At 36.8% G+C, this 17931-nt stretch overlaps 1 protein-coding gene across 4 annotated transcripts in view; it reads right to left on the bottom strand.

Moving 5' to 3' along the window:
- LOC107747514 (epidermal growth factor receptor-like) overlaps positions 1 to 17689 on the bottom strand; it is a 53864-nt gene extending 36175 nt beyond the window's left edge. For all 4 annotated transcript variants that reach the window (XM_016562050.1, XM_016562052.1, XM_016562051.1 and 1 more), the window contains exon 1: positions 17459 to 17689. In XM_016562050.1, coding sequence (XP_016417536.1) covers positions 17459 to 17537 — 79 coding nt within the window. In that variant the 5' untranslated portion in view covers positions 17538 to 17689. The remainder of the gene's footprint in view (positions 1 to 17458) is intronic.
- Between the last annotated feature and the right edge of the window lie 242 nt (positions 17690 to 17931).

The raw sequence follows: 17931 nt of genomic DNA, 5'->3' as shown, positions 1-17931 counted from the left end.
CTGTTTTTAGATAATTTTTTTTTTTTTTTTTTTTTTTTTTTGAAGAAGAAGAAGTACTGTAGGGTAATCAATTCAATCAGATGAGAGCACGTCATTCATCTCATAAAGCATCACACTTTTTTTCTTCAAAAACTCTGGAGAGAGAGACAAATAAGGACCTAAACTGAGGCAAATGTTTATCTCTCTTGGAAAGCACTCCCTAACAACTCAGTGTACATCTCCAGTTACACTTTGCAAATCTTTGACTTTGTTTATCCTGAGGCCCAGGGCTGGAATGCTGGAGAAAAGGACCTTTTGAGCACCTATAGTCGTAACATTAGCAAAATATTAGCATGCTAGCATTTCACATTTTACTTTGTGGACTTGTGATCAAGTTGCGATGAGATCACGTCTGCAGGATTTCATGCAACTATGTCATTCCTAACTTGGTGGCTTTTGGGCTTTGACACTTAAAAAATGAAACCTAATATTTATATGTCTTTATGTTTAATACTAAAAATTATATGTTAATAAGTTTTCAAATGTCATAATTAGGGCTGCACGATACATCGCATGCGATATTTAATGCGCATCTTGTCAGAAAGCCGGTTCTATAATCAGCGGTAAATCTCCATCACGTGCGTGCTTTCACATTGAGCAGCATTTACTACACAGAGCCGTTGTTCACTGATGAGCTGCGCAAAACCACGGTCATATTCGCGTGATTTTTTGTGTGGTGGGATGAGAGCTGTAGAATAGCAGTTAAAAGAAGAAATAAAGCATTTAGACAGCTTAAAGCTCATCACACACTAGAAACTTTAATTAGCTACAAAAGGGCACAAGCAGTAGTTAGGAAAACGATTAGGTCAGTCAAACGCATGTATTGGAGACAGTATTGCAATAAAATTGGAAGTGAAACTCAGTTGTCAGACATATGGGGAACAATCAGAATGAGTGGATTAGGTAGAAAGGTGGAAATGCCAGTGTTATGTAGCAATAATAAGAATGCAGTTAGTAATGCAGAAAAAGCAGAGCTTTTGGTAGAAACTTTTGTGAAAATCCACAGTTCTGGAAATTTATCCACAATAGATAAGCAGCATAGGAATCAGACACTGTTGGAAAACCCTGGAATAAAAGAAAGTAGATCTGCATCAGGAGGAGATATGGACCTGCCTTTTACTATGTTTGAATTAAAAAGGGCTATCTTAAATGCGCGACAAACACCAGGGAAAGATGCTATATGTTATAGTATGCTAGGGCATATGAAAGATATATCACTGGAGGTAGTATTAAGGCTGATCAATATGATATGGAATGCAGGTAGAATCCCGCTTGAATGGAAACAGGCAGTGATAGTCCCAATACTCAAACCTGGTAAGAATGCTTTAGACCCGTCAAGTTATAGACCTATAGCGTTAACATCACAATTAGGGAAAGTCATGGAAAGGATGGTAACAGATAGGTTAAGTTACTATATGGAAGGTAAGGGTCTCTTTTCAGCGTATCAGTCTGGATTTCGTAAGGGTAGGGGGACAATGGACTCTGTTTTGTGCTTAGAAGCAGAAGTTAGGAAAGCACAAACTAATAAGGAAAGTGTAATTGCCGTGTTCTTTGACGTCGAAAAAGCATATGATATGCTGTGGAAGGATGGACTTCTTATTCAAGTAATTCTTATTCAAGTAATAAAAATAAAATTTCCAAATTAGGAATAAAAGGTAAATTATTCGGTTGGGTATTAGACTTCCTGGACAGAAGAACAATAGAAGTTAAGGTTGGTATAGAGTATTCAAGTAGGCATATAGTGGAAAATGGTACCCCACAAGGTAGTGTTTGCAGCCCCATACTGTTCAATATTATGATAAATTACATTTTTGATCAGGTAAGTCACTTTATGCAGACGATGGAGCACTCTGGGTTAGGGGTCGAAATGTAGAATATCTAAGTGTGCGCTGCAAACACGAGCATTTTTGACGATCCTTTCTGTCCATCCTGCTGGTTTTATCGCGTTTAACCACAGCTGTCGTCGGTTTTTTATCTGGCAGTGGCAGCAGATATGCGATCAAATTTCTAATTTGAGGCTGTATTACGTCGATTCTGGCACCCAACATCACAACAAGATGATATTTTAAGCTACTTATGTAGCCGAATCTGCGCTGGTTTGAATGGGCCGCCTCCAGTTTCCCCTTTGTTTTGCTGCCTCCAGCTAGCGCTGTGACGTCGGCTGACCCTAGTTACCTGTGGTTGGCCTGGCCGTGAGTCACTGCATTTATTTGATTAAAATTATAGTTTAAAAAACACAGTAATATTGTGAAATAACAATTTTACCAAAAAATAAATAAATAGTATATATATATATATATATATTGTCACGGGTTATGCTACTGTGAGGAGCACAGAGCAAGGAGACGCAGATTCAAATGCAAACTTAAAGTCTTTAATAATGTCCAAGGAAACAGGAAAACACACGTAGCAAGGGGTGAACGTGAACAATTCCAGACAAGGGAGAACAGAACGGGCTCGAACTCAAATAGGGCAGATAACGAGGGGCAGACAGGTGATGAGGATAACTAATAACAAGGAACAGGTGATTACTAATAATAGGAAAAGGAACTGGAAGGACCAAATAAGGACAAACATGAGCTAAACAGGAACATGCACGTGACGTATATAGAGTGGGTATAGAAAAGAATCACCCCCCTTTAAAATAATCACATTTTGTTGCTTTGCAGCCTGAAATTAAGACGGACACAGGTTTTGTTTTATCCAGCTGTCTTTACTCAGTGCAACTTATAACATCCAAGTGAAAGATATAACACCAATATGTCAGAAAAAAAACAAAAATAAAAAAAAAAACATAATCACTAAGTTGGAAAAAAGGATCACCCCCTCATGGCAGTATTTTGTTGAACCACCCTTTGCTTTAATTACAGCCTTTAGGGCCAGATTTACTAAACCGGGCAAATTAGCGTGAGAGCGCAACTCCAATAAAGCGCTAATGGGAGTGGAAATTTCTGCGGGTGATTTACTGACAACGCGTAAATTAAAGAACACAGACAAAGGCAGATAATTTCCATAATGACCAACCCAAACTACCAAGAGCAGCGCAAATTAGCGTCTGCTTTAAGACATGCTTTTTTGAACTGCATGAGGCCTTTCTTGAGGAGTGGCTTTTTTCTTGCAACCCTCCCATACAAGCCACATTTGTGGAGAACATGATATTGTTGTCACATGCAAACAATGACCACTCATGGTCATTAATTCCTGCAACTGCTTCAAAGTTGCTGTAGGCCTCTTGGTCACCTCTCTGACCAGTTTCCTCTGGCTCTTTCATCCAGTTTGGAGCAACATCCTGATCCAGGGAGGGTCTGTGTTGTACCAAATACCTTCCACTTCTTAATAATAGAATTCACTGTGCTTCTAGGCATGGATAAACATTTTTTGCATCCATCTCCTGACTTGTGCCTGTCCACAACTCTATCCCAGAGATCTTTTTCAGTGACTTGCCAATTTTTTTGTATCCATCTCCTGACTTGTGCCTGTCCACAACTCTATCCCAGAGATCTTTTTCAGTGACTTGCCACCCATAGTTGATTGCTTCAGTTGCACTACCAAGGACTGAAATGCTGCAGGAAAGCTCTTTTCATGCTGAGCTAATCAAAATGACCACAGCTGATCACAGTTGAATGTCAAATGGCTTTGTGTGCTATTGTGAAGGTGATTGGCTACACCTGATTATGGTTTTCTATTTTTTTTTTTTTTACATGTTGGTGTGTTTTCTTTCACTTGGATATTATAAGTTGCACTGAGTAAATACAGCTGGATAAAACAAAAACTGTGTCCGTCTTCATTTCAGGCTGCAAAGCAACAAAATGTGATTATTTTAAAGTGGGGTGATTATTTTCTATTCCCGCTGTGTGTGTGTGTGTGTGTACAATGTTTTCTATTTTAATATATTTGAACGTAACATTACTCCAGTCTTCAGTGCCATATGATCTTTCAGAAATCCTTCTAATATGCGGATTTGGTGCTCAACAAATATTTCTTATTAAATATTCTTTAATGAATAGAAAGTTCTAAAGAACAGCATTTTTTTTAAATAGAAAGCTTTTGTACAATATTACATTATTAAATGTCTTACTGTAACTTTTGATCAATTTAATTCATTTAATGCAATTTAATGAATAAAAGTATTAATGTAATGGAGTAGTAATGGAATAAAATAATGTGTGTTTGTATAATTCAGAAATTAAAAACATGTACATCACAAAAGAAATGTTTTATTGTGTGAATTGCATTGTTACATATTTTTGAATAAATTAACTTAAATTAAATTAAAACATTTTGTTATGTCACAGTTATGTCACTGATTCCTGCAAACTTAAAAAAAAATACCATTTTACATCAATTAAATCCTGACATAAACCATTGCGTCAGCTTTAGGCATTCAGCAACTTACACACACACACACACACACACACACCTCTTTTATAATTACTACAGGAAATACAGGAGGTTGCAAAACTGCATGGGCAAAACTGTGGTCACTTTTCCATTTTCCACTAGCCCTACTCTGCAATAAAAGAGTCTAATACACCATTTGCTGAATAACCCACACATTTCACACATCATTCCAGCCGGAAAGAGGCAGCTGAATTTCGGGAATCCCCAGTTGCCCTGAACGTTCCCAAATTGTCTTTTTCCACAAACTACAGAGCAGCACACAATGACAGCTAACCACCAACTTCAGAAGTTTCTTTGGGGGCGCAAACATGAAACAACACACTTATCAAGCGTATTTGTGAACACCAATATGTATTTATATGAATATGTTTATTCCTCTGCCCTAACAACCTAGATTTTGTATCATTATAACAGATGTTCAGGCATACAGAAAGTGCGGTGATGTTTTTGATTATGGGTATGTGAATGACCAAGAGGACGGAGCTATGATTTAAAGAATGAGAGTGTGTTGGAGCACAGGGATGAGCTTCCTGAGAGCTGCTCCCAATCGTTATTCATCATTTACTTATTATAACATTCTGCATTTCACATTATGGCACACATGGTTTTGTTCATGCAGATTAAGAATGACTCCCTTCCAGAGACTGACGCATAAGATGGACTGGTCGCACTAACCGTAAAGATTCCTGAGGTATGCACTATGTTTCGCAACAGCAAAAAGGGTCTTGGTGTATTTTTGGCAAGCTTTCACTAGAACTGTGACCAATCAGTATTTTACTCTGAAATCCAAAGGGGTTTAGATGACACATTAAGGAGCCACATTTAAAATGCAGATTATGTGCCAAAAACTGATAAAAACATGACAAATCTCAGGAAATATATACGGAAATGAGTCAAAATATTAATGACTACTACTTTATCAATTCACATATTGTAGCTGAAATCTTCTATTTTGTACCAGATCTCATCTCGAGTTCACCAATGCCTTCACAACAGTCATCTTTTCCATTGAAAACAAGGCATGGGCCAAGGCAGAGCTCTCAAAACAATGGCACTATTTGTTTAAAACTACAATCACATCCTCAAGCCAGTTGTTTTAAGCCCACCCCCTCACTCTTAACTCAAAGGGGTCGAGCAGCCTGCCCTGTATCACTCAACTGGGCATAGAAGTTGGCTCGGAATAAACCTTTTTTTATCAATTCTAGACAATTTTTTTTTTAATGGCTGGGCTATGGAGCAATGAAACATGAGATAATGTGTTGGGAGATGAACACAATACTTAAGAGTCTGAGACTGAAGAGCAATCCAAAATTGCCAACATCTTTGTGGTTTGAAGAACGTTCCTCTGTGTAATCTAATCTAAAACCACGCACAATGACTGATGACGAATATTATATGGGATAAATGCTGTAAGGTTTAATAGATTTTGATTTGTAAGTTTTGTGACGCCTTGTGGTACCTTCAGAAAAAGGCACAAAATCACTTTCCAGAACATTTTCGTTCACTGTTCCTTGCTGGTGGAATGATTTTCCCAACCCTATCCGGAATGCCTGACTATATTCCAGAAACAATTATTCCAAAAAAAAAAAAAAAATTTCTTCCGTCAGCACTTAACTGCATCCTGCTGAGATGCTGCTCTCTATGATTTCTTAATCCCTCCCTGTTCTAGCTTGTACTATTTTAAACAATGTCTGAAATTTTGTATTACTAGCACTTCATTGCCTCTTTATGATGAATTGCTTATTGTATTGCTCATTTTGGATAAAAACGTCTGCTAAGTGAATAAATGTAAATATAAGGTGGTTATCAAAGGAATGTTCTGGTTTCAGTAGATATTCAGCATCTGTGATATGTTACAAATATTTATCTATAATAATAATACAATAAAATATATAATAATACAAAATTTGTATGTGAGAAATAAAGACTTCATCAATGCTTTTAAACTAGATCTTTTTTTTTAGACCAATATTTATTATATTTATGGCTGAATGTCCAATCACCAGTAAGAACTGATTTGGAAGTTTTTTTTTTTTTTTAAACATAGTAATAACTAAATAATACAATATTGATGCATTATGAACATTTTGTTAATAAATAACATTTTATTTTTATATTTATAATATTTTATATATTAAAAAAACTAGTGTGTCAAACCTTTCTGTGGCACCTCTCACTTAAACATTGCTTACATTTTTTTACTTTTTACAGCCATGTTATACATATATAATATAATATTATATATAAATTGGCCAAACTGATTAGCGGTCTTTAATCCCTTCAGAATGACTTGCTCCATAAACGTTCATTGTAAGCATATAAATGCATACAGGATTTTCTTGTTTGTTTTTGCAAACTAAGTGATGAGCTAAGATAACTTTCTGCTGTAATCAATATCATGCCACAGATGCTGTTCGTTGAATTCAAAGCATTCCTCTTCTGGTTACTTAAAAAATTCTCCAAAATATCATTCACACTTGAAAGAGAAAACAAACTGTTTATTATTAGTTACAAAATGTGTTTATTATTTCTCTAAATATAATTCATCTCTGAATGTCGAAGTCACTCACAACATAAAATCAATTCTTGTTTATTTACATTGATGGTTTTCAGCGGCACAAGCAAAGAATGCTCACGTGTCGTAACCGGATTACATCAGTGAAGAGTTCAGAACAGATGTTGGATCGGCTGCAGATGCAGTGATATTTCCTGTTAAAGAATGCTGCATGTTTCCACTGCAGTTACAAAATCTCAGTCACCAAAGTCCAGCAGTGCATTGGGACCCTTCTTTCTCTCCAGAGCACTGACGCAGACATGCACCAACATAGGCCAAAAGACTAGGCTGGATGACATGTTTTCAGATGTGCATGACGTTAGCAAATAGGGAGGTGCAAAACCAGATGATAAAGCACCTTGCAGGTTTACATCAAAGAACATGATCATCTATTTTACATTCATACACAGCTGGTGGACACACGGCAAATCCACAGGTAACAAGAAATTGAATTTATGACTAAACCAAATTTACACCTCGTACAACAAGCTAGAAAATTCTTCAAGATTTGTGAACAAAGGGTCATTTTATGAAGGTTTTGACTGTTGTGAGAAGGTTATATGCAAAATGTATTATCAATTTAGGAAAAGTAAACATCATAAGGGCTATAACCTTGCCTGAATTTTGTAAATAACCAAATAGTATAACACAAACCTGTGTGGAGTTCATACAGTTAGAGAATAGAATAGAATAGAATAGAATAGAATGACTTTTCACTAGTGGTCTCAGACCTTTTGGACTTTGCTGTATTTTGGTCAGCTGGTTTTAAAATCCTAATACAGCTCAGTGTTATTCTGGCGTTGTAAGGGGCCTTGGAATACGGTCATCGGCTGCCTCAAATTCCTCTCATAGCTTTGGCTAGCCACTACGAAAACAGCCTCTCTCGCATACATGACCTCTTGACCCGTTAACCAATAGGAGTCCTCTAATCCGGGAGTTATGAGCATATGATTAGATTTGTCAGTGGATAAAAATTGCTGTAAAACTAAAACAAGCTCTTCAAATGAAAGATTCAGGGATTCCTTTTCAGAATCAGTTTGATGAGAGAAATGAAATACATAAAACATTGTCCCTGAACCAGGCAGGAAGTTAATCTGCGCCTGGACCCATTCCAAGCTTATCTCTAAGGAGATTGTATCAGTGTCCTGAAGAGCCTCTACACCTATCACTAAAATGAGATGGATTGCTTTGCTCTGAGGCGTGCAACATCCCTCTGAGCTGTTAAAATGTCATCAAGATCTTTTTCTTGGCAGATTGCCACTATTCAATTGTTAACCTGCATTATTCTAACATTCAAATCTTTGCCTCATTGTGAGCCACCTGACTTTTCTAAAGGCAAATTATAAAATACCAAGGAATAGCAGCCAAAAACCCTCCCACAGCAAAAAAAAAAACTTTCAAAAATGGGGTGAATCAACAGTAATACCATGTTATTGTTGAACTGTTGAATAAAATCACATTTGTAATCATGCTGATTTTAGAGGTGAAAACTGGCACTCTTCATGTGATATTGACTAACTTTCTTTCTGTGGTATTTTTATGCACAATGGCGTTTAGTCTTTCACAAAACATAGCTAACATAGGGACATCATAACTAGCCACCATATTGATTTACGGTCTTAAATATGTCCAGCGCTTTTTATGTCCAAATATGTCCAACAACCCTCTACATTGCGAGTAAATCACTGACATATGCGACTAAATCTTCACTCTGGGCGACTAAATGATGTCTAATATTAGCCAATTGCTAATAAATTCTCAGATTTTACTCGCCAGTGTGCGTTGGAGGCTAAGTATAAGTTTAGCTCAGATATTCATAATTTGCATTTAATTTCACCGCATTTCTTAATGATATGTAAAGGATTCATACGAAGCAGTTCTAAGATTCAGTCTCTCTAAAACCCTTCTTTCTGTAAGCCTACTCTGCTCTGATTGGTCAGATGGCCCAGTCCTTTGTTATTGGTCTACCGCGTACAGTCTGTGTCAGAAACTAAACGCCCATTGCCATAAATGAATGACAGCTCCGGAGAGAATGTATAGAGAGAAAAGATGGTATAGATTTTACCTTATAAATTCGAGCTCGAGTCCGATGATGAAACACCTAATTGATCAATCAGACACTGATTCACAAACACGACTGGAGCAGGATGTTTCTCAGTGGTAAGAGTCAACTCAGTTTGGGGTAGTTATAAGACGTGATTGCAGCGTCATTGTTATAATTTATTTAGGTGCACGTGTGGGAACTGTATCAGAATGCCAAGCAAAGTTGAAAATCTCTGCTGCCACGAAGTACGACAGGTAGTATTATACGTTTCTGCATTAGTTGAGCATTAGACGCCTCTTTTATAAAGAAAATGAAAATTCTGTCATTATTTACTCACCCTCATGTCGTTCCAAACCCGTAAGACCTCCGTTCATCTTCGGAACACAAATTAAGATATTTTTGATGGAATCTGAGAGCTCTCTGTCCCTCCCATAGACAGCAAGGGTCCTTACACGATCAAGGTCCAGAAACGTAGCAAGGACATCGGTAAAATATTTCATGTGACATCAGGGGTTCAACCGTAATTTTACAAAGCTACGAGAATTCTTTTTGAGCGCAAAAGAAAACGAATTGTTGAATAAAGTCGTTATTTTTTTTTTCTTTTGCGCACAAAAAGTATTCTCGTAGCTTTGGAAAATTACGGGTGAACTATCCCTTTAAGTGTATTTTGAATGATCGATAGAAAATATAATCATCTATTATTTATCATACTTGCATGTTGAGACAAACAAGTTGATCTTTGATCTAAATTAGTTCAGGTTGTAAAATGTGTGATTAATTTAATTAATGAATAATTCCTGATATTTGTTAAATGTATATCTTAGAATATACTGTATATACTTCAAAATATTTACAAATCATACTTCAAAATATTTACAAATCACAAAACATTTGATGCGTAATGAAGTTAAATATGTTATGTGTAATCTTTTTACTTGATGGTTAAACCACATGACATTCTGTAATGACAGTCCTTCAATCAAATATTTTGTTTAAAATGTCCTAAATGTTTTTTCAAATCCATATGAATTCAACATTAAAATAAAGAAAAATTCCAAGAACTTGGCAATTTGTTTTAAACCTGATTTTTAAAAGACATTTTCCTTACCTTAGACCCTTATTTTGTATTGACCCACAAGTAAAAAAGGAAATAAGTGGTGGTCTTTCCTACTGGACAATTAAATGTGATAAGGAATCCTGTGCGATTTGCACAAACTGCATCTTCTCACATGAAGCCACACCCTAATGGGATGTCAAGAATGAAAAGGAAAGTTGAATTTTCCAGCCTGCATTCCAAGGTCTCTTTTCGCCATAGTGGCTCACTTGATAATGGAAATGCTATAAACTCCATGACGTCTAGGTGCAATGCACCATTTCCGGGCACATTCATGGGTTTCCAAACATAGTCTTGCCATGATCTGGCAAACATCAGCGAAATAGCTTGAGAATTAGCATGTGTGAGAACATGCAGACGTGGATTCTTATTAAGAAAGAAAGAAAGAAAGACATTTTGTCACAGGTAATCAGAGCGTATAAATCTAAACAGATTCTGGCTATTTCAAGCTCAACCACTGTCACTGCAATCAGCATACAATCAAACTGTCAGAGCTGCCACACGACTGTGAATGACAAAGGAACTCAAAGAACATGACACTTCTGTCACATAGCTCTTTCCTTTACAGCAGTCGTATGGAGAAACATTCAAAAACTTCAGTCTGCTTGAAGAAAACCCTCATTGTTTTCTGCCAAAGAGAGAGAGAGTCACTCCAGCAAATGAGGCACTGACTTCTTCACCAGTTTTAGGTAACTGCTCAACAGTTTATCAAAGCAGGAGGTCCGTCTTTTTCCAGCGAACTCATTTGACTTTCTCTGCAGCTCTTGAAACTCCAACTGCTTCAGCAGATGTGATTCTGGGAAAGCCAATCGAGAGAGGCATCAAGACCCAGAAACAACCAGCCCTCACATGCTGATGGCCCCTTATAGTAACAGACTTTTTTTTTTTTAACAAACGCCCTCCCGGGAACTCAATATGGAGCCATGAGTGGGCTCTGGTAACTCATCTTGAAAGAGCGTTCAGAACGAATGATGAAAACTTAGTAGAGGTGGAGGAGGAAGTATGCAGGTATTAAAGGCAGGAAATTAATACCGGGCATTAGGTTTTGCTGAGAGAAATCACAGCCGGCCGTCTGCAAAACCAATCACGGGGTCATGCAAAGCGTGTGCAAACAGTGTGGGAGCTCAATGACAGATGAGGACAATGAGACAGCAAATCAAGATGGCGAAGAAATCATGAGGTTTCAAGGTGTTTTGCATTTCATTACCTCACTTTATATATTATATGTTGTGTAAACAATGATGTTGAAATCGAAGAAATGTAAACAATATTGTCAATATGGAGCCATGAGTGGGCTCTGGTAACTCATCTTGAAAGAGCGTTCAGAACGAATGATGAAAACTTAGTAGAGGTGGAGGAGGAAGTATGCAGGTATTAAAGGCAGGAAATTAATACCGGGCATTAGGTTTTGCTGAGAGAAATCACAGCCGGCCGTCTGCAAAACCAATCACGGGGTCATGCAAAGCGTGTGCAAACAGTGTGGGAGCTCAATGACAGATGAGGACAATGAGACAGCAAATCAAGATGGCGAAGAAATCGTGAGGTTTCAAGGTGTTTTGCATTTCATTACCTCACTTTATATATTATATGTTGTGTAAACGATGTTGAAATCGAAGAAATGTAAACAATATTGAAACAAAAACTCATGGTGTCAAGCATGTTTATTCAGTGGGTGGAGACTTGTGTCAATGGGATTTGCAAAGAGAATCATCTGTAGGCAGCAAGCAAAGCTCTTGCAAATAAATCAAGAAAGCACAATTGTCACACATAAGAGATTGAGATTGTAATTTCCATTTGCCAATTATTATACATCTCTGCATAAATATAAATCTGTTTGTTGGATCAAAATTGACCTTAATCCAAATCAACATTGTGTCACCATAACTAAAATAATCACGCATCTTTACTTCATATGGAAAGTAGCACATTAGCTACTTATATGTAAGAAAGTCCTGTTTTCTAACAGTCACTTGGCTGAGAGTGAGTGCTCAATTCATGTGCTAAATTAAAATTATGCTTTTTCTTGTTCTTTTCTGTCAAAATGACGGAAAGCATTTTGAATTAGTCAAAGCTCAGGCAAATGGTGGAAAGTTTCCAGTTAACTCAACCTCTGGTGTCACAAGCACCATGCTCTACCTACAGAACTACAGAAAAGCTGTAGGCTCAAAGCATTCCTTTGCAATGATGTTTATTTGGTGAGAAGTTGTTATTTAGCCCCCAGAGAATATGAGACTGAAAGAGAGACAAAAGCGAGCTGTCATCGCTATTAAAGCTGCATGACACTAGCAAACCAGTGCCAAACACTGTTCCCATGTCAATTAACTGACCAAGATGTTCCAGTCAATCCAACTGCACATGTTATTTACATTTATTCTTATCTGGCAGAAGACGCGATGAAATGATGCCTGACAGTTTAACGTAACAGTCCTTCATCTTGGAAGGTCCTGAGGCGGAGGAGGAAGGTAATGGGAAAGCAGAGCAGTATCATATCTCAAATGTAACTCACAATTAAGGGAAAATACATGGTTGATGTATTTCCCAAGATCACTGGCTAAACAGTCCATAATCCCAGTGGAGAACATTGATGGTCTCCAACCATTACTGACAGAAGAACTAACAATGATGGCTTTTTGAAGGAGGATATATGACTGCAAATGAGGACAATTGGATTATGGTGCACTTTTTATCTGCTGTATGCCAAATCAAAAAGACTATTTATCATAAAAAGTTGAATTGGCAGACCTGAGGAACATGCAGTGATGTACAATCTTTGTTTTGAAAATTAGATGAGCCTATACTTATGAAAATGTCTGTCTTTGTTCAATTTTATAAGGTATCGGTGTTGGCAAGAATATCAGGGTGTTTTCAAGAGAAAATCTGAATGGTATGATACCTGGGGCTGAAACAAATCAGAATTCTTTTAAGTAAATGAGAGAGCTGTGATGAACAAAATTCACCCAGTTAAACCTGGATAAACATAAAGGAATTAATTAAATGAAAAAAAAACTATTCTGCCATCTTTTGCTCTCCCTCATGTTGTTCCAAACCAGTATGACTTTTTTTGTCCATACAATGGAAATCAGCAGGATCCAACATTTGACCCCACTAGCTGACTTTCATTATATGGCCAAAATAATTCTTCAGAATATATCACATCAAAATATATCTTCTGTTGTGTTCTACAGACAAAAGAAAGTCATATAGATATGGTACCACACGAGGCTAAGTAAATGATGACAGAATTTAAATTTTTGGGTAAACAATTAATAAGACAACCTACTCTAGCCTTTGAATTGTATATGATAATGATAATATTGGCTATAACAAGATGATATGACATATAATATGAATACAGGGTCTATCAAGCTTACACAAAAAAAACCTTTTTTATTTCAAGTCTTCTGAAACACACAATAGTTAAAAAAAAAGAAGTAGTTGTGTGTGATGAATCGAGTTGATTCATTCAAAAACCAATCTGAATGATTCGTTCATGACTCAAGAGTTCAACTCACTTACTCAATGATCTAACTGCAGTGCTTCACCTCTCACTGGAGGGAAGATTATTAGGGAATAATCACTTAAATTTCAGTCTGTTCCTATCTACCAAAACTATCATATGGATTAAGAAGACCTGTAATATAGCGCGCAGGTCATATGGACTTATTTTCTGATATTTTTATGGTGCTTTTGCATCCTGTTGAATTTTGAAAGCTCCAGTTCCCCATTCATTGTATAAGTGAATGTAAAGAACGCCCAGTGCAATTGTTTTAAAGTCCTCCTTTTGAGATCCACAAAAGAAAGTAAGTCATATGGGTTTGGAACAACATGCGGATGAGTAGATGATTCATTTTCGTGTTTTAAATATCCCTTTAAAGAAAATTCTTGAAGATCATGCTCTTATTCACTGTTAACTCACGGAAGTTCCTAAGCATGTCTTACACGGCATGCCAGCGACTCGATAAGGAATGGTACAGCACGTGATGACTGTTTTGTTTAGCAGTTTTGAAATATTTGGGAGATCTGTCTTTTGGCTCACAAACACAAGCAAGTTGCAAATGATTAGATGAAGCCTGACTCAAGCTCCTCAGGACTGTTAAAGACTGGACTGGTCTTGCTCCTCTGGACTCATCTCAAAAATTTTTAGAGAGGAAATACAAGGTCAACCTCACGAGACTGTGGCTTCATGCACTTTGTGAAAAAAAAAATACTCTCAGCAATTTACTCTTTAAAAAGCATTAGACATTTCTATACCTACTGTACACAAATATGCCGACAAACCCCATTCCAACACCTTTACTACTCAACAGTCAAAGCTCCAGACCGAGAAAACACAACTAAAGCTCATCTGAAACGTTTTTGTATGCTTTGACTCACCTCTGAACCATCCAGATGAGTTATAAGTGTCTAGAAGACCTGAGCACAACTCTCTCAGACAGACTAGATTAAATCCCCCTGCCTATAAACAAAACTAATTTAAACATACAATGAAAAGTAATTATGTGGGACTTTTCTCATTTGAAGTCCAATAAAACTGGAATAACACACAAGAAACTTGAGTTTAAAGAACATGCTCTTATCCATAGAACAAGCTTTGATTGAACTAGCTTTGATTTACAGCCCATCCCTTTATCAGAAGAAAGGAGACGTTTTGTCTGTTCTACTCTGGTGATGTCTGCTTTGAAACTACTTTTATTTAGATGGCAAAGTAAAATAAAAATATACACTACAACATTTCAGAATAACTCAGATTTTTTATGTTTTTGAAAGAATCTTCACAAAGGCCCCATTTATTTGATCAAAAATACAGTAAATAATATTGTGACATATTATTGTAGTGTACTCTATTGTAAATATTAAGCAGCAAAAACTGTTTTCAACATTAATGATGATAATAATAATAATAATAATAATAATAATAACAAAATGTTTCATGAGCACCAAATCAGCATATTAGAATGATTACTGAGGGATGATGTGACACTGAAGACTCGAGTGATGGCTGATGGAAAATCTGTTTTGCCATCACAGGAATAAATTATATTTTAAAATATATTAAAAAAGAAAATAGTTGTGTGTAAATAGTAAAGTGTAATAATATTTCACAATATCACTGTTTTCATTTGAACGATTACGTAATTGTCGCATCCATAATTGTAATTGCGATTAGAAATTCGATTAATTGTGCAGCCCTACTGTACCCTAAAGAGTGTTTAACAGTTTCCAGCATCCATACACACATATGGCTCTCACTGCACTGGAGATTTAGGTGACCGCCTGAGAGACATTGTTCTAGGTCACAATGAGGCTGGACAGTATCCAGAGGTCAATGCCACACTAAAGGAAAGACACACTTGAAAGTCTGTCTCGTGGCTGGACTGATGACCAAATGTGGGACGTTTTACTGAAAATTCAAATATAGCTCAACACGGTGCACCTTCAAAACAGCTACTTGGAATCTGGGCCAGCAAAAGCATTTATCTAGTATTTAACCTGGGCAGTCTATGAAGACTAAACAGCTGTTTCGGTCTTAAACATAAAAGATAGCTGCAGCATTTCTCTGACCTTGAGCGAGGCACAACAGGGAGCCCGAAGACATTATAGGACGTCACGAATGTCCTCACTGATACTGTAATACCTGTCCTCTAAAACACTAGGAACCAGAAAACTGGAAATCAGTGCAATTAACAATGACAATGAGTGACTAAAACACCAAATAAACCCATTTGTTTAATATTCTTCATACTTCAGACTCTTCCTCTATATAATTTTTTCCATATGTAGAAAGCAAAATGTACCCAACTGTAACAAACAGTTGGGTACCTTCAGCATGAAAACGTAACATCATTGATAATTGTCAAAACAGAACTTATATTAAAGGAAGGTGATTCCTCTCTTGGCACCGTGACTGTAAACCTGAATGAGTCCAAATGAGGAAGCAGACTGTAATAAAGTGATTTGTGTGTGCCCCATCTGTCAATATTGGCACAGTCATGTGTTTACACACTGGACACCCCTGAGATGATCATGCAGAGTGGCATATAAACACACTTTAACTAATAAATGTAACAGACTCTAACACTAACATCATAGATTAAACAAGGCTTTAGTTAACTGAATTAATTTCAAAGAAAATGTTATTTACAACGAGCACTGGACCTATATTAAAAAATAATTTAGATAACTTAAAGAAAAATGTGCTTCATGTGAAAAAATCTCAAAATTAAGTCAAAATTAAATATAAGTTAATATGACTGAATGAACCTGACTACATTCGGTTAAACAAAACAAAAGTCATTTTTCAGGGTCAGATCAGGTAAAAAATAAGGCAACAATTGTTTTATGAACTTTGTGAAAAAATGTCAACACACTAAAATTGAAATCTAAAAGTGACGTTTACTGCACTTTTTCAACCACTTTTAATTTAATTAATAATTAAAAAATACAAGCTGAGACATAAAGATGGAGTAAAAATGGCAAAAATAATTGTGAAAAGTTAAATGATATAAACAAGTATGTTGTTAAAATGGTAAAAATCATTTTCTGGTAGCCTGACACAGCAGTCATATTTGAAAAAAACAATGTCAAACTGCATAATAAATTTAATTTTACACAGGGATGTAAAAAAAAATGTGCAGAAGCTATTTCTACCTGATCTGACCCATATAATAGTGTAATAACTGTAACCCTATGTAGTTAGGTTGCTTTAAAATATATTAATATTTTGACTTTGAATAAAACCTGTCAACTCCAATGTTACCAAATGAAACACCTTTTAGGTTACCTGATAAAAACATTTTTATAATGCAGGAATATTTCCAGCCTCTTCTCTCAGCCTCTGCAACACAATTTAAATCAAGGCAGTGGCACCCAGTAATGCACTATACAGCTACAAAAATCACAACCTAATTAAAAGTATGGGGTGGGGTCATATAACCTCAAATCTGGGCTGGTAAGTGAAAGTTTGAAAGTTCAAACCCAAGAAATGATCCATGAACTACAGACACTCAACCTCAGGATGTAAGTAGCCTATTATCGATGGAATACAAGGAGTATTATCTATGTCTGAATTAATCAAATTCGATAAAAGCGTCAGTTAAAAACTAATTAGTATCCAAATGGAAGTTCTCTGTGGGACTGTGAGCACAAACTTCCACTGTCCCACGCTGACCGAGGTTCCTCAAAGCGCACATCTCTTGAAGGTATGTGCGACGTTCCCATCAAGCTCTGTAGGAGCTCGTTCTGCAACGAACTGTCTCAAAGTTTAAGGTTTAACCTTATACAACAAGCTGTTTCACAACACTCCTACCTTTCTTTTCCGGCGTCGCGCAGAAGCTCCATGAGAGCAGTAAGGTAAAAAACAATCCGATCTCAGTTTGTCCTGCCATTTCTTGTGATTAAAACCTCTCAGACTTCACTCCATATTTAGAAGGGCTCTTCTTTCAAGGGTTTCTAAATGTTCAGAGATCTTGCCTTCTCGGCTTCTTGAGAAAACTCGCTCGACTTGGCTGTAAACTTTGACAGCTCCTCCTCCGCGCTCGCGAACCTCGGCAGTGATAGAAGCGCGTGCTGCTGGAGAGAGCTGCGCTCGCTCGTGACGTCAGCACAGGGAGGATCGTGCGCGTGCTGTACGGCGTTTAGAAAGGTGGGACGTTGAACGTCAGGTACTTTTTGACCTCGGAATCTGTGATTTCATTCCGATGCCAAATGAAATCTTTGACTTATTATTATTATTATTATTATTATTATTATTAAGGTCAAAAGAACAGCATTTAGGCTTAT

Source organism: Sinocyclocheilus rhinocerous, unplaced genomic scaffold, assembly GCF_001515625.1.
Source record: "Sinocyclocheilus rhinocerous isolate Xijiao unplaced genomic scaffold, SAMN03320098_v1.1 scaffold48, whole genome shotgun sequence".
Lineage (NCBI taxonomy): Eukaryota > Metazoa > Chordata > Actinopteri > Cypriniformes > Cyprinidae > Sinocyclocheilus > Sinocyclocheilus rhinocerous.
Note: the sequence above shows the minus strand (reverse complement) of the source record. Positions and strands in the feature narration are given on the sequence as shown.